The sequence below is a fragment of the Pelodiscus sinensis genome, chromosome 7 (assembly GCF_052426305.1).
Source record: "Pelodiscus sinensis isolate ZL-2025 chromosome 7, ASM5242630v1, whole genome shotgun sequence".
NCBI classification, from domain to species: domain Eukaryota; kingdom Metazoa; phylum Chordata; order Testudines; family Trionychidae; genus Pelodiscus; species Pelodiscus sinensis.
Window position 1 is genome coordinate 65,507,165 of NC_143058.1, and position 17,622 is coordinate 65,524,786.

Consider the following 17,622-nt stretch of genomic DNA (forward strand, 5'->3'; position numbering starts at 1 on the left):
ACCATTGTAGTGATTTCCTTGTCTCTGAGTCTCACATGGCAAGGAATTGCAAACCTCTTACCCTGAAAATGAGTTTGGGGGCACTGCTACACTGACCTGCCTATTGCTCCCTTAACTGGTTCTTCCGGAGGTCAAAGTTCCTGGGAAACATTACAGAAGGGCCTGTGTCCTTTAAAGTAATCAAAACAGACAGTCATCTTTCCAAAACAAGGTATCTTTTCATGGAAGTAACTAATAATCCCCGTGACAGTGTATCCTAAAAATCCTAAATAAAGCACAAAATCCCTGAGTCACAAATCCCTTATTGCAATTTACAGAGCGTTTACACTGCAGTGGCATGTAATTCAAATGCTACTAAGTGAAACAATTTGTTGCTTTCAAGCAGCCAGTTGGAAACAAATTGCTGACTGCAGCTCTTATAATTGCTTTAAAGTTTACACAGATAAAATACAATTAAACACATAGATGCAATACGATAAGAAGTAAACTAGACTTCCATTAAAACTATAACCCCAAGAATGCTAAGGTTACTCGATCAATGGGTTGCTGTTTTCTTTAAAAAGAAAAATGTCAGGTCAATGCTACTGCTGTCCAGCTCCGGGTCAGTCACCTCTCCAGTTTCTCTCCCCATCCCCCCTCAGCAGTTTTTCTTTGGCTTCTCTTGCTGACCTCCTGGTTCTTCCTGCGTGGCTCTCTGCTTCTGAGATGCAGCTTCTGGATTTGGCGAATGCTGCTAGCCTTTGGCCTTTTATGCTACACTGTAGCTCTTTGTTCATGTAGCGTCCTATCGTTAGCTACACTTACCTCCGGCTTGTCCATTACTCCAGAATTCTGATTGACAGGTCTGGCCTTTAAACCAGCCCTGACCGGTATGAGCAGGTTTTGACCAGCTTCAGGCTGAGCTGACTGACCTCTCTGTGACCCCTACCTGCACCTGCTCATTTCTTGACAATCTTGCACAATCTCCCTGATGTCTTTGACCTCAGAGCTGTGATTCTGACGAGCCACAACCACACCCACTTGGCTTAGAAAAATCCTAACTTCTTACAGAGGGTGTCCGGCTCCCGTAGCCTTTATCTCAGAGGGGAGCGATTTCTGCTTCTTCAGAACAGAGGTGAGAGATGCAAAGTAAACCCCCCTCTCCCAGGCCAAGCTCAGTCTTGTGATTCATAAGACAGGTCATTGTCCTCGCTCCAGTGCTTGCCTGTCCTTTTCTTCCTGTTCCTCTCCGCCATCACAATGGCGGCCACCACAGTGATGAACACGGTAAAGGTAATGACAAGAACCGTCACAGTCTCCGCGATGCAGAGCTGGGTGTCTACCGCCACCAGGGACAGGTTTCTCAGGACTTGCGGCTCCATGCAGGTCAGGTTGTCATAGTCATCCAAGATCAGCCGCCTGACGCTGTGCAGCTTTGCAAAGACCCTCTGCAGGTCACAGTCGCAGAACCATGGGTTGGAGGAGAGCAAGATGTGTGTCCCAGGGGTCTGGAGGGAAAGGAAGGTTTTGAATCGGACGTGCTCAATTTCATTGTGCACCAAGTCAAGCACGGTTAGACTGTTCAAGGGGGTGAAGACCTCAGAAGCAATCGTCTTTATCCTGTTGCCTTCCAAGTTCAGGACCTCCAAACGCTGCAGCATGGAGAAGACGCCGTTGTGGAGGTTCAAGAGGTGATTGTTTTGAAGGTGAAGCTGCCTCAAGCGGGTGAGACTCCGGAAGGCTCCCATTTCTATGGAGGAGATGTTGTTGTTTTGGATGCTGAGCTTCTGGAGGTTCTCAAAATGCTGCAGGCTCTTGTAATGGAGTTCCTGGAGCCGATTGTAGGACAAGTTGAGCTCCTGGAGAGAAGCGAGTCCTGTGGAAAAACTGCTTCCAAGCACCGTGATCTCGTTTCCGTGCAGATCAAGCTTCTGGAGGCTCTCCAGAGCACTGAATGCTTCCTCTCCAGCATGGGTGATGCGGTTCCCACTCAGCAGCAGCACCTGCAGCTTCCACAGGGACCTCAGACCTTTGCTTGGGACAGAATCCAAGTTACTGAGGGACAAATCCAAGTGCTCCGTCTCGGCAGGAAAGATGATGCCGTCAGTCACATTGACTCCTGAGCAGTTCACAAATTTGGCCCCTTCTTTGCAGAGGCAGATTTTCTGACATGGGTTCTGAAAGTCGGTGTTGCCAAAGGAGAAGTGAATCCAAATCCAAAGTAAGTAGTGGGCATGCATCTTCCACTGCTTTGCATGCACTTTGGTGTATCTGTACAAGAGGAATAAAAGTTGTCAGAGTGTCTTACAGCTATATCTAGCATAAAGAATAAAGAAAAGTTATTTATTAGTTCCCATAATAGAAGAACTAGAGGACACCGAATGAAATTAATGGGTAAGAGGTTTAAATCTAATAAAAAAAAGTTCTTCACACAGCGCATAGTCAACCTGTGGAACTCCTTGCCAGAGGAGTGTGAGGCTAGGACTATAACAAGTTTAAAGAGAAGCTAGATAATTTCATGGTGGTTAGGTCCATAAAAGGCTATTATCCAGGGGTTGTCCCTGGCCTCTGTTTTTCAGGGGCTGGAGAGGGATGGCACGAGACAAATCGCTTGATCATTGTCTTCGGTCCACCCCCTCTGGAGAACCTGGCATTGGCCACTGTCGGCAGGCAGGCTACTGGAATAGATGGGCCTTTGGTCTGACCCACCATGGCCATTCTTATGTTATTGGGCATAATATAGGAAGAAAAGCACATATTTCAATGTTACGGCTTCTACTCGGCTTCTCTTGCCTTTCCTAAGATAAAACTATGACATCTCTGCCACACGATGTATACACTCTGTTCTACCATGGCCATGCCAGGGTTATCAGACTGTCCAGCTATCTCCACAGCCACAGTTAATTGCTGGGCCAGTGAAAGATGGGCAATAAGGCAGCCAGAATACTACAGACCAGTCTTGTGTGCCGGGAAAGATAATGGAGCAAATAATTAAGGAATCCATTTTCAAACATCTGGAAGCTAATAAGGTGATAAGTAACAGTCGGCATGGGTTTGTTAAGTACAGATCATGTCAAACCAAGCTGATCCTTCCTTTGGTAAGATAACAAGTCTTGCAGATAATTCTGCGGAGGGTTTTGTTTGGAACCATGAAAGTTCCCTTTACATGGAAGAAGCTATAAAAGGGGGAGTGATATCACCGCTCACTCCCTTCACAGCTCAACACATGGAATGATGTCTGGAAAACAAAGTGCTAGGGCTAGGGAGATGGTCCAGATGGGAAAAAAGGAATCCCATGGAAAGTCGGTGAACTGTTTGTACCGTCGGGTTGAGACACTGCTTGTTCCACATGCTCTTTAGTTTGCAGAGCTTAGATTGTGATTTTGTTTCCTTTCTTAGGAAAGTAACTTTGTTCTGCACACTTATTTCTTATTAATCAATTAAAATCCATCTGTCGGTAGTGAATAAAAATGTATTTTATATTTTTTTTACCCAAACCAGTGTGAGGATTGACATGCTAAGGGAACTCTTCTCCGGAAGAGGGATGGGTGCATGTCCTCTCCACATTGAGGGAGGGATGACACATTTACATTGACCAGGCTATTGATCAGGGCAGGACAGCTTTGGAGTCCTAGGAGAGAAAGCTGTGGGGATCTGGGTGAAACCTCTCTAATGTTGGTTCTTGAGCATCTGGTTAAAACATTTGTGTACCTGCCTGTGTGTGTCCCTGCTTGTGTGTGGCTGCGTACATGCAACACCTGAGGAGAACTGCTGCTTGTCATGGCCTCAGAGTGGGAGAGGGGACCCAGCGTGGTATGATAGAGGGATCAGTGGTACCAAGTTCCAGGATGCGTCCTGGGGAGTATGTCACACCCACCCAGTTGAAGGGCCCTTAACACCGATGTAAAGGAGTCTTAGTGCAACTGAGATCAAATCCAGTGCTCAGCGATGGAGGATTTGCAAAGAGTCCAGACACTAACAATCTGATGAAGGGCTTGAGTCTCTGGATAGAATTTTCTCACCCAGTAGCAGAGAAGGCATATTTGGAAAGAAAGAGACAGATGTTAATGAAGGATTAGTACAATTAAGTCACTTTCATTCCCACTGCTGCAGCACCAGCATTTCGCACAGAGAGGTGTCTGTTGCGTTTAGCACTGAGAGCGGATGGGAGGCAAAGCTGTTAGTCTCTTTATCTTCTGTCTCTCAGCCAGCTGTCCTGGCAGAGTTAAATGTAGCCGAGATCAGTTGCAGGGAATAGTGTCAAAGGAAGGATATAGGAGGTCTCTCTCCTTAGCTGGGGAGATGCATTGTTTTCAGTAACAGCTCATCTTCATTTGTACTTTTCTGACAGCTGTTGTTGGCATTTAACTATGTGTTTATGGGAGTGTTCACAGTGTGGAAAGTGCTTTCCAGACGGGCGGTTGGAATAAGACAGTCACTTGCCCAAAAAAGCTCCCAGTATCACAAAACTAATGAGCTTTGTGCTATTTCTTTGGGCGTTGTTACACTGTAGAATAGTCCCCCAAAGAAACAGCACAAAGCTCATTACTTCAGCTATTTAAGACTTCCAAGAATAAGGCACTAAACATGTTCTGGAACCCAGGGGCACAGGAACGGGTATGGTAACCTCAGAGATATTAGAAATGAACACATCTCATTTGGTGATGATCTCGAGGAAAGCAGATGGGTTACGGAGACTTCTTGTCTAGTCCCCTAACAATGCGGCTGAAAATAAGAGAAATGCAAGCAGGCTCCGTCTTCCTCAAATGGCATCCCCGACTCCTTAAAACAATTCTACAGGCTGGTTTCCACTGACTTTCACGCTTTGTTTTTTAGCTGTTGGAATAAGTTGAAATGGTTTCCCCACCCCGTTATTATAGTAGCCCTTCTACAGCCTTCACTCTCTTCCATGAGAAAAGCCTGCTCAGCACAGAGCTAAAATCTGGAATGCCCTCATTAGTTTGAGCTGTATTTTAAAATTTCCCTCCCCCCCATAATTGTTTGGGCTCCAGATTGTAGTTTTTCAAACAGAAGCAGGAAGAATGAGGAGGGGTCACATTGGAACCTCTAACTCTGAAAGGGACAGTCTCCCGCTCTGGTCTATACAGCTCCTAGCACAGCAGGAACCTGTATAAATTGGCATGTTCTGTAATGCAAACGAGCATCGGCACAATAAAGGTCCTGCGAGTCCTGCCCTCATTGGACCCTGGCTTTCCCGGAAAGCATTGTATTTTCTCATGAAGCCAAATGACTCCCATTCCTCCCAGAGAATAACTCACCGGTGTAGACATACTAAATCAATCTGTGTTTGTACATTGTTCCCCCACCTCACCCCCTGCCAACATGCGTGGCTAGACATTACAAATAACTTTGCCATCAATAAAAGCACAAACACTCCTGTTGCCTTTCCAACGATTTCTGAGGATTACGGCACTTGAGAACCGCAATTAAATAATTCGCTCCTGATGGGTACCATCATAAAAATAACCTCCCCCTAGAGATAATACTCAGAGAGCTCACATCTCCTCCTCCAGGGGCTGCAATCTTTGCAGCGATGCGACGTGCTGCTGGAAATGCAAGGTGCCCTTACCGTTCCGCCGGCCCGATGCTCTGACTGCTGTGCCGCTGCCCAGTGTCTTTCATCCACAAGCGAGAGCGGATGGAAAAAACGGCAGGGGAAGTGTTGAGAGCCGCTGTGCTCACAGAGACCTGTTGAAGGGCAGGTGTGTGCGAGAAGGGGTGGGGCAGAAAGGAAAGTGTTAATAATTCAGACAGCTGGAGGCAGGAAACTCACCCAGTGGCGCTTACCACCTGCCTCTCCCTGCAAACAGCTTTCATCTCCTCGCCAAAGCAGGTGAGATCTGCGCAGACATACCCAGAGCTTGCAGAACTGTCCAGCCATCATCTCTGGCTCTTCCAGGTTAGGCTTTCTCCTAGCGTGTGTCCTGCAAGCAGCTCCGAGACGTCGACTGAATTCAAACAGCTACATCGGTACCTTCCCTGCTTCCGCAAGAGGGTGACAGGTCTGAACACCAGGCGCGCACACACACATGCTTCCTGTGCCTCTGAAGTGTACTGCTCACACCTCTGTGTCGTATGAAGGCCCTGGCCCTGGCTCATTGACGTCAAGGAGGGCTTTTCCATTGATTTCAATGACCTCTGGATCCGCTCACCAGTGCAGGAGTTGATTAGGGCATTAGTTAGATGGGTGGTTTTCAAATGATGGGTCACAGGTCAGTTGGGGGGTGGAATGTTGGGCTCTGAGGCTCGTGGCTGCAGGGGATCAGGTGAGCCGTGGGGGGCTAAGGCAGCTCCCTGCCTGGCCTGCACCACAGACTGTGCTGCGCCCCAGAAGCGGTGGCAACAGGCCCGGCTCCTAGGTGAGGGGGAGCACACAGGGCTCCGTGCACTGCTCCCGCCCCCTCCACTAGCTCGGCACTCCCACTGGCTGGGAACCTGATGCCAACTGCTTCTGGGGGAGCAGCCCGGTCTGAGGGGCCAGGAGAGGCAGGAAGCTGTTCTCCAAGCGGCTTTGCACAATCCGTGCACATGATGTGGGAGAGCCTGGTGCCTACGGGAGGCAACGTCCCCCAAGTCAGCGGCGTGGCTGCCAGTGCTCTCTTTGAACCCGCACACAGCGGGCAGGCCTGCGTCCCACAGAGAGCACGTTCCTGCAGGGCCCTGCTGTGCCGGCGGGTTCAGGGGGGAGAAGCGGCCTTGCAGACCACTCCCATGTTCTGCCCTGCTGCCTGCGAGGTGGGAACCCCCGGTATCCACAGTGACGTGCCAATGGCCCACAATCTGGTTGCAGCCGGCATGAAGGTAAGGAGGTTGCACCAGGGCGGTGCGTGGAGCGCACGTTACCCATACAGCCCAGCCCAGACCGGGCTCTCTCCTGGGTCAATATTAGCGGCTGGCCTCTACCAAGGGGTCTGGAGCACGGTGCTTTGGGATGGCGTCTATGGGCCGCTGAGCAAAGCCGGTGCATGACGGTTCTGCGCACACCGGACAGGGACAGGCACCGCCTGCGGGGGGCTGGCACGGCGAGTCCAGGTGACGTCAAATGTCACCCAACACGTTTTCCTTCTGTCCCGCCATCTGGCTCCAGGGGCTGTCCCGGCACACGCCGAGCGGGCGCGGCACGGCACTCAGCCCTTGCCCTGACTGCAATCCAAGCCTTTCAACACTCACTTGACCCAAAGAGGCTAATTAGAAAGCCTCCTATCTGATATCACGGGCTTAGCTCCTGTGCCTTCCTTCAGTTACACTCTGCACATCAGACACAATGGGCCGCCGCCGGCCTCCCTGGAGGTCAGTAGGGGTGAGTTAGTCTCAGTGCGCTGCCCTGCGTCTGCTCACGCACCGGCTGCTCCCTCTGACGCCCAACTCCCTCGGCTACACACCACAGCTCACAGGATGGGTGCTCCCAGCATGCTTCAGTGCCGGGCACCGGGCCGGGCGGGGTTACTGGGTGCAGATAGCGTGCCTTTCCATATGGTCTCAAAGCCGGCTCCCCAGGGTTCCTGCAGGAAGGCCAGCACCCTCCAGCCAACGGACCGATGGCTAGCTGGCGTCATCTCCAACCAGGACTCCTCAAAACCCAGCTCGGATGGGTCATTCCACCTCAGGACATAGCTGATGGAAGGTCAGAGTGCTGCACGGGGCCATGCCCCCTGCTAAAGACAGCAGTACAGGCTGCATCTCCCTAGTCCGGCACCCTTGGAATCTGACCGGTGCCGAACCAGAGAATTTGCCGGACCATGGGAGGTCAATATTGTCCGGCAGCATGACCAGCACTGTCCCTGCTTCCCCCAGTGAGAGGAGTGTGTGCTATTCCCATTTTACAGATGGGGGACTGAGGCAGAGACAAAGGTCAAAAGTTTCTACTGATTTGGGGTGGCTGAGCTGAGAGCTACAGTCTGGTTTGTCAGAGTATTTCGCATTATCTAGCACTTCACACATTCCAGCCCCAGCTCCCCTGGACTCCAGCTGCATCTGTGAGCGCCCTGCCCTTCTAGAAACCCGCCTCTTGAGTCAGACCCTCAGAAAGGAGGAAAACTCCATGAAGAACCACCCAAACAAAACCTCTGTACCTCCCCTCTGCCCCAGGTCACAGCTCCCTCCCAGACCCTGCATCCCCTCCCACACCTTCCCCCGAGCCAGAACCCTCTGCTGCACCCACACCCCCTCCCAGACCCTGCACCCCCTCCCACACCTACTCCCAGGCCAAATACTTTCCTGCACCCCGACCCCCTCCTGGACCCTGCACACCAAGCCCATGCCCCAGATCACAGCCCCCTCCTTCCTCCAAACTCCCTCCCAGACCCCACCCTCTCTCCTGCACCCCAGGACCCTACCCCAAACTTCCTCCTGCATCCAACCTCTCTTCCACATCCCGCACCCCCTCTATAGAAAAGTGCAGCCCTCAGCCACTTCCCAAAATCTTGGAGTGGACCCCACATCAAAAATTATTGCCCGCCCCAGCACATCTTGTATGCGTGTATAGACATACACAACGATTATAGCACAGAACCTATTTACATAGAACCTAGCCAATGTATTTTTAACACGCGTAATGATGGAATACAGCATTTATAGTAAGAGGTCTTACATTTGACAGGGTTTTAAATAGTACAAACATGGTTCAGTTCCACCTTAGTCATACATTTAAAACGGTCACTCAAACACCATTTGACACAGAACATCTACACAGCGACTTAAACAGTACATTCCTTTTCAAAAGAAGGAATAGTCTCTAAAACCAGATCCAGGATTAATATTTCTCAAACGGAGCAGCTGAAATGCACAATGACAAGATTCACAACAAGACTGTAGCATGCTCTGTATTCTAGACATGCACTAGACAGCCGCTGAAACTATCATAAATGTGCACTACGCAAGAAAAATGTTACTTACTTCTCTTTGCATGGTTAACAGACATTCACGTCCATGCCAGTTGGTTCCGTGAACTATGGAAGGAACGTTCCGCCCCTAGAAAACAGAGAGTAATTCCCATCAACCTGAATCTGAAATCCAGATTAAATTGAAATCCTCTCTCTGTGCGGATTAAGTGACCATTACAAGTCTTGAAAATGGTGGTGTTTCAAATTCCGCTGCCTGATGGGTAATAGTGGCGTTTTACATGCCGGCCAACCAGCACTCAACATTTCAATACTGTATTGAGCAGGGCAGGTGCTAATTTCCCAAACCAAAACCCATTCCCTGCCCCTGCAGCACTCAATCTCTCCGATAAATGCCACTACAATCTCTTTTGTTTCTGTGGCTAAATCGACTCACGGACTCCACCTCCTGCCCCCCCAGCATGTTGATAAATTGGAGAAGGTTCAGAGAAGAGCCACAAGAGTGATTCAAGGATTCAAAAACCTGCATTCTTGGTAGATTGAACTTCTGGAGTCTGCTTAGTTTAAGGAAGAAAAACTTGAGGGATGACTTGATTACAAATAATAAGCAACTCTCTGGGAAACAAATGTTTGATATTATGCTCTTTGGTCAGGCAGAGAAAGATTTCATGCAAACCTAGAATCACAGAGCACTAGAACTGGAAGGAACCTTGAGAGGTCATCGAGTCCTGTCCCCTGCCCTCATGGCAGGACCCAGTGCCATGCAGATCATCCCTGGTAGATGTCTATCCGACTTGCTCTTCAATATCTCCAGAGATGAAGATTCCACAACCTCCCTGGGCAATTTATTCCAGCCTTTAACCACCCTAACAGGGAGGAAGTTTTTCCTCACGTCCAGCCTAAACCTCCCTTGCTGCAGTTTAAGCCCATTGCTTCCTGTCCTATCAGCAGACATTAAGGAGAATATTTTTTCTTCCTCTTCCTTGTAACACCCTTTTAGGGCCCAATGTGTGGAACCCTAATCCAATGTCTGGATGTTGAAGCTTGACAAATTCAGAAAGGCAACAAGATGTAAACGTTTGCCACTGAGAGTACCGTAATTCTCCCTTGGAACAATTCATCAAGAGTGAGGGTGGATTCTCTATTGCTAACAGCTTATAACCCTTGTGTCTCTAGAATACATGCTCTAGGGATTAGTTTGGGGACATTCTCAGACCTGTGTTGTGCACATAGTCACATCACAGTGGAATCTATGAACAATCATGAGATTTTTTTTTAAAACAAAAATAACAAGGGTCGGTTCTTTGGATTTGCCTTCTAAATTTTGAACATCTTCAAGCTTTTCTCCCCAATCATTATGGCATGATGTTTTTTTTTTTAATGAAAGCTGAGATTTTCCCACAGTCGTATGATTCCAAGAGAGGGATGCTAAAAAACCTCAGCAAATATTAGACTTGTGATAAAAATCAAGCTATGCTATAGTATTTCACACGGTGGTCTAGGGATGGACAAGAGAAGATTTGAAGGGTGTGATGAAAAGCAGAAAGGGTAATTATTTTTAGTCTTTTTTTTTTTTTTTTTTTTATAAAATGCCCCAAATAAGACCAGTGATAGAAATGTAGCCGTGTTAGTCTGGTGTAGCTGAAACAAAATACATTGTCCTGTATTTTGTTCCAAATAAGACCAAATTGTACTTGCTTCTCTTTTCCAGAAGATGTCAGTGCCAGTTTGGAGAAATGGTGTATTCACCAGAGTGCCTTACATTTACATTCCATGTGTGTCACAAGTCTTAATTCAAGGGATGGCTGTGGATCGGTTCTGGCATGAAATAAACCTGACCTGCCTGTGCGCATTGGTTCACACAATAACAGGTGAATTTCTGACTTCTCTTCAATGCTTGTCATCCACCTTTCACCAAAACAAATGCATGCATTGGCGCTACTCCCAAATCAAACACCAATTTTCAACCGCAAGCTTGCTTTTCTTCCCCCAGAATGGAAATCTGTTCAGTGCAGGCAGAAGGGGAGAAATAAACTTGGGGAAGCACTAACATAACAGCCGGCTTGAAAGAGTTAGATTTTTGCCAGTGAAGGTCAATTTCACTGGACACATGCAAACTGACAAAAGAAATATTTCCATCGCTACAAATTGAAATTTACAGACAAAGTACAAAAGAAATGTAGCTTGAGAAGTTATTATAAATCCAGCTGTTTAGACATTTGCATTAGGCTTATTACAAATAGATCACAAAATGAAAAATCAGAACAGATCTGATTTGTTTATTTAAGGATATTTACTTTGTATTCCCTGACATGAAATGTTGACAATTTGTTGATTTAATGGCTTATAAAGCGTTAACTTCCTGAATCTCAGTTTCTACTACTAATACACAATTGCCTGATTCCCCCCCCCATGTTTTCATGCAATTGTGAACATTTAAATTGATTCTAGAAAAAAATGCTGAAAATAAACATCAATAGAGACGTCAGCTATAAAAAAAAATAATTCTAGAAGCCTACACAAGAATAGTACTTCTACAAAGTGCCTTGAGTGTTGTGAATGGAGGCTGCTAGAGAAGCAGGAAGATAATTTGTAATACATCTTTAATAAATAATCTATGTCTTGCCTCTGAGTTCCCAAATGGTAGCAGGGGAAACGCCGCTAGGTAAATATTCATGTTAACAAGCACAGAGGTGCAAGATAAGCCAGAATCTCACTGGTGGTTTCAGCCACAGCTGTGGCATGCTTCTAAAAGACCGTGCCACCCGCCTCGCCCCAGGTGACCAGCCACGTTTGACACGTTCGCTGCACTGATACTGCAAGGGGCTGCGCCGATTCCGTTTTAACTAAGATGGAAGGTCTGACGCCTTTTTCTGCAGCCAGGTTGGGAGAGCAGCAGCCACCGGCCACGTAAGAAAGACCCATCCGCACATTCCAGCTACAGTACACTAAAACAATGCCATGCCAGGCTGCGAAACCCTTTCCTAATAGAGCCCCCCTTTGCCAGACAAAGAAACAGATCTGACCGGATTCCGGCAAGGAATCACATAGCAACAGCTGTGATTAAGAAACCTGTGCTTCTGTATTGTTTCAATGGTCCCTCCTTCTCTGTTGTTTATTGGGAAGGTCTTGGTCTGCTTCTCTGATTGCAAAATGTCACCAACAGAATTTCGCTTTCATTCCGCACAGGCGATGGGTGAAGAATGGAGTCACCACGTGCTAAGGCTGGGCAAAAAATGATTTTGTTCTACGTCGGTGCAATAAGTGGGTACGGTGTAGCAACGCACGACTCAAGCGTCACTGTATAAACTGGAGTCCAGAAGGAGGTTTTCTGGAGCCAACACCGAGACAGCCCCAGATCAGAGCTGCCAGACCGCAACAGCTTGTCAGCTTTATCACGCAGGAGCTGACGTCCCCAACCGACCTGATCCTCTCCGGCCATCAGGAAAAGTTCGTCAGCCTGACTGGGAGCAGGGAGCTTAGCGTGGGCATTCTGCTTTGGAGCATGTTAACCTGGAGAGGTTAAGGATATCGCTGGGGGATCGTAGAATCCTAGGGCTGGCAGAGACCTCAGGAGTCATCAAGTCCAGCCCCCTGACCAAAGCAGGGCCAACCCAACTAAATCAACCCAGCCAGAGCTTGGTCAAGCCGAGACTTAAACACCTCTAGGGATGGAGATTCCACCCCCTCCCTAGGGAACCCATCCCAGTGCTTCCCCGCCCTCCTAGGGAAACAGTTTTTCCTAATCTCCAACTAGACCTCCCCCACTGCAACTTGAGACCATTGCTCCTTGTTCTGCCATCCACCACTACTGAGAACAGCCTCTCTCCATCCTCTTTGGAACCTCCCTTCAGGAAGTTACAGGCTGCTATCAAATCCCCCCTCACTCTTCTCTTCTGCAGACTATATAAACCCCCAAACAGGCAAAAGGCCCCACTAGCCCACAGAATGTAACACCCCAGCAGGGAGTGGGGTGCTGCTCACAGCCATTGCTGGGGTGACTCTGTACTTCTGGTCAGCCACAACGAGGAATGAAAGCAGTAGTAAAGACTCTGTCACTTCTAACACCACAGGAAGCCATTCACAGTGCCACACTGCACGTTGCGTCAGTTCAGCAAAACTCCTCAGTGTTCCCTGTATGCTGGGCGCTCGTATGGCCTCTCAGGAGACATATTCCAATGTCGTCCAGCTGATTAGCAGAACACCCACAGCACGGTTTTGCGTTTCTACTGGTGGTGCACATTCACACATGCCTCGGTGCACATAAAATTATTCCACACATGGGTGGAAAAGAAGAGAGGAGCCACTACTCAAGAACTATGCGGCACATGCTTCAGCCCCATCTACTGGCACATTAGTGAACTATACACACCTATTTAGAGAGATAGCATTCTGTGCAGGTGCAGGGCTCCGCCTTGGGCAGGTCCATTTGCACCACTTCATTCACAACGTGTGAAGCTGAAGGCAGGTTAAGTTGGACCAATGCACCTTCACGAAACCCCGTGCATTGTCCATGTGTCAAGCTGCTCCCAGCCTAACTCCTCGTGTCCCACAAAGGAAGTCCGCATTGAAGGATTCCACCGATCATTGCTGGGTGTGGAACCTAAATATCCCTTAGTCGTCCCTGTTGCTCCATCCTACAGAGGGAAGGGGGGCCTGGTGGAGGCTGGGCTGATGAAAGAACGGCCCGAGACGGAGCCTTTCAGGAACACTTCATTTGCTTCAGCTGGTGCTAAGAGTCCTTTCCAGCCGGATCAGCTGCTCCTGAGAACTGATACCGAACACAATGCCGCCAGCCAAGTGCAGAGCTGTCTCAGCCATCGCTGGAGGGGGAGGGAGGAAGATGAAAGCAGACATTTTTCCTGTAATTGACAACCAGAGAGAATGTTTAAAGCACTCAGCTGTCACACTGAATCAGAGCCAGATGCCATGAACGGCTAGTGGCGTTCCCTTCTTTCCAAAGGGAAAAAGTGCTGGCTTCTTAGCGCTAGACTGCTTAAGGCGTCCCGAGGCCACTGCCGTAAGAAAGATGGGCGGAGCTGTTTAATTGCCCCAGTTCTTCAAAGTTATCCTTAAATCAAGTCAGGAAGGGTTGTGTGCTCTAGGGGAGCCTTCCAGCTCCTTTTCATACCAACAGAATCAGACTGTTCTTTTTAAAACAAGTAGCAATGCTAATAATAGTGCAAATATAGTTCTCATGGATGAACTCAGCGTCAGCATATTAGACTACATCCAACAATACCACAAGGAAATGCCATCTCTGTGTTATTTGTTTATTATTACAAAACATCATTGCCAAAGGACTCCCCATCTAATACCCTTTGATCACCACATACAACTCCAAATATGCTCAATCTGTCTGCAGATGGGCTTCTGAAAAACTAAGAAACCATCTCTTGCATCTCAGCTTCTCCAGGAGAAAGAAAAAGAAAAAAAATCAGGAATCCCACCTGGAGAGATGCAAGAAACCCCAAGCCACCCTCAAAAAGCCTGCTGATGTCCATCCAACTCAAAACCAAAGAGTGGAACCAACTACAACAATGTCACAATCCTGAGAACATCTCCTCCAGGAGAAATCATGGTACCAGGATAAATGGTCCTTCTCATGGTCATCTCGTTATCAAGATTAGGTGTGAGTATATTAACCGCTGCTTATCAAAAATAATATCATGTGCATCTTAGACTAATAATATCGCATTTGTAACCCTGATTTGCTTTACTATTCAAATTGCTATTTAATGTCAATTCCATGTATTTTGTCTCAGTGTGAACATCCTGTCATGCCCCCGAAGGTCCCTGGTATATTCTGTGCTGTCTGATTCTGGGACAAGAACCTTGTTATCTTCTGATTAGTCCAACTGGCAAGCCTATAACCCAAACTATCCACATTAATAATATTGCTATCTTTAAATCAGGCTACAGACTGGCGAGCCAGCCAGAAGATACCAGGAGCATGTGACAGGAATGGCTGGAGAGTCCAGGCATTTTAGACCCTTCAGACTCTCACCTGATGCAAAAGTGAAAGAATCAGAGTTAGAAAGCCCAGGCTGTGTCTGACCTGGTCTCTTAGCTGACAGTCTCAGAGCACTGAAATCTTATTTCCTGTGGCTGCTTCGTAGCACTGGTTTTAGTTTCCTGTTTTGAACTGTGGTTTGACTGAAGAGGTTTTTTTTCTTTCCTGGCCAGAGGTCTGTAGTTTAATCTTGCAAGATGGAGAAAGAGCAGTAATAGTATTATTTGAAGTGATACACACATCAGGGGGTATGTTATTAAAGGGCTAAAGTTACATGGTATCAAGAAGACACGCAGCAGCATGGAGCTCAGTGACCTGCCCTCATGGCAGCAAGAGAAGCTGACATATATGTTTACATAAGCCAGCTGAAAGGCTTCCAGCTGCCAGAAAGACCCCATATCTCAGAACAGGTAAGGTTCAAGTTGTTTAGGCCCCTCCATTTGGGTGTTATTTCCTGTTTTTATCTGTGAAGGGACTCCTTCAGTCTGAGAGGTCAAGAGACGTGTAGCGCTCAGACAGTTTATTATCTAGGCTGGCCAATAGCCAGGTTTTCGTTTTGAAGTGAGTTCTAGTTGACCTGTTAAGATGAATAGCACCAGGGCAAGATTAGAATCTGTAGGAGTTGCCTACAGCTTGGCTTTAGAAAACTTTGACAGAATTTACATTCAGGAACATGGAGGAGGTTTAATACAATGAAGAGAAAGTGAGATTATCTCTGAGCATCAAAACCTTTGTCAGTGAGGGGTTTGAGGTAGACACTGAGCAGAAGAAATGGAGGGCTAAGTTGGTGAAAGGAACAGCCGTTGAATGTCTGCTTGCGGCTTGCAGTGCACGAGGGAGGAAACTGAACAAGAAATTAGAGCGACTCAGAAAAGGCCAGCAGACTTTGGAGGAGACAGATCAGACTATTTGGGAGTTAACACGTCGGTTGACTGTGGCGTCAGAGGAGCGATCAGTCTTTCTCCTAAGGAGCTAGAGAAAAAGTTAGAACGGGGCAGGTATCGGATGCAGGAAATGGAAGGGGAAACACACTGTTGGCAAGAGGAAGTGGCTGCCCACCTGAGATCGCTAGACGGGTGTAAATCAGACCGTGGTCGACTGTTGGAAAGTGTTCGCAATGGAGCTGGAGAAAGTTAAGATTTGCAACAGGGATGGGGGGCGCCTGGTGTACAAAGCTCCTTGAAAGAAAGAGCAAGCATGGGGTGGAGGAGAGACAGATGGTGAGAAAGACAGGAGACAAGTTACAGGAGGGTGAAGGATCACTTTCTATTTCTGTTGCTATGGTAGAGCTGGTAGAAATAGAGCATCAGGCAGGTCCGAGTTCTAGAAGGAAGGCAAGAGTGTTAGTTGAGGCTGATGCAATACCTTAGGTGCCACAGCGGGTGAGGGAGAGGTCAGCAGCTGTCAGTGATCTGCCGGAAGGGACAGGAAACCCTAGGGTGACACGGCAGGAGGTGACGTGAGGGGCTGTCTCAGAGGAGGTAGCTAGTGATGCAAAGGAGGAGGTGAGCAGAGCAAAGGGGGAGGAGACAGCCTCTCCACTGTGGTGTCGCCCCAATGGAGAAGAGGGAGGGTCGTTAGAAGCTGGGATTGGTCGGGGCTGGAGGAGGCTACAGGGGACCCAAGTAGCTAGTGCCTGTGAGGTGCTAATCTCTAGATTACAGAAGAGAGAGCTACAGCAGCCGAGGGACACCATTCCTGTTCCTCCTCTGAATGTTACACTGGCTCCGCACGTCAGGAGACCCAGCCCCTGCGCATGGACCCATATTGGCACCATCAACCGTCCCTCGCTCCCTAGAATTTCATGCATCTCACAGACTCTGGGGCTGCTTTCCTGGGGGCCTAGGTTTGGGGTCTCTATTGGGGCCCCTGGTAAGATAGCTGGAGTGAATGGAGACCCCATCCATTCTTGTATTCTCTGCAGGTCTCAGGGTGTCCACCTGCTATTGACAATGACTACGATTGGTCCTAGCCTGGAGGGACCCAGCCATAATTCATGTAAATGATTGCCATGAACAAAGCTGTGGAGGACCAGCCCCTCCTCCCCCCCGGTTGATGGATGCTGTGTTTGATTCATGGGCCTGCCCAGAGAGCTGAGTCGGCCGGACGCACGGTGGGAGTGCACGACTGCTTGGCAGATGTCTTCGGCGGGGCGAGCCACTGTCCTGCTGCCCCCGAGGGAGCAATTATCCAGCCCACCCCAGGAGGGAAGTGCCCCGGGAGATGGCTAAGCCACGTGGTGAGCGTCTAGCTCCTGAGACACGGGGGATGCCCAGTACCACGGATGCGACGCGGCAGGAGTGGATCAGGCCCTGGCCCCTACTAAATAACACTCCGAGCACAGGGATGGCTCAGCAGGTCTCAGCTCACAGAGGAAGTGAAGAAGGGCCCGTGTCCACCCTGGGAATGATCTGGGAAAACTCCCCCGGCTGGCCTGCGCCAGAGGGCTCAGGCGAAGCGGCTGGTGAACGGCAGCATGAACATGTGGGTGGGGAATGCAGCCAGGCTTTGGGAGTCCCCCATTGTTCAGGGGCTTCCAGCTCAGCCTGCAGCCCACTCCTGAATGTCAAAACTGCCATCAAACCAGACCCGAGCCCTGCGAGCAGGAGGCAGACGGCCTAGGCCAGCCGCTGTCCCCTCAGTGGGGCCCTATCGGCTCCAGAGCTGACACTGGCTCTCGCAGGGGGGACTCACGGCGGATGTAGCTGAATGTGGGGGAGACACCCTGACCCTTCCTACTCCACTCACGTCTGGAGCGCAGCCCAGCGG

The 17,622-nt window shown here is 48.8% G+C and overlaps 1 protein-coding gene across 3 annotated transcripts; it reads right to left on the reverse strand.

Moving 5' to 3' along the window:
- Positions 1–414: 414 nt before the first annotated feature.
- Positions 415–16,323, reverse strand: LOC102445080 (uncharacterized). 3 transcript variants are annotated; one of them, XM_075934064.2, is made up of 4 exons: positions 16,219–16,323; positions 8,896–8,970; positions 5,570–5,688; positions 415–2,250 (listed from the first exon to the last, which is right to left on the reverse strand). In XM_075934064.2, exons 2-4 carry the CDS (start codon positions 8,905–8,907, stop codon positions 1,155–1,157), a joined length of 1,227 nt encoding a protein of 408 aa, XP_075790179.2. In that variant the 5' UTR covers positions 8,908–8,970; positions 16,219–16,323; the 3' UTR covers positions 415–1,154. The 3 variants fall into 3 exon arrangements, with proteins under 3 accessions (XP_075790179.2, XP_075790182.2, XP_025042663.3); XM_075934067.2 differs by lacking the exon at positions 5,570–5,688 and having other exon boundaries at positions 16,219–16,320; XM_025186878.3 differs by lacking the exons at positions 5,570–5,688; positions 8,896–8,970; positions 16,219–16,323 and adding an exon at positions 3,857–5,559.
- Between the last annotated feature and the right edge of the window lie 1,299 nt (positions 16,324–17,622).

Bases quoted from the DNA above. Each gene is read 5' to 3' on its own strand.
- LOC102445080 (XM_075934064.2), bottom strand. The intron at 2,251-5,569 runs GTAAGGGCACCT...CCTCTTGTACAG, and splicing joins AGCATCGGGCCGGCGGAACG to ATACACCAAAGTGCATGCAA.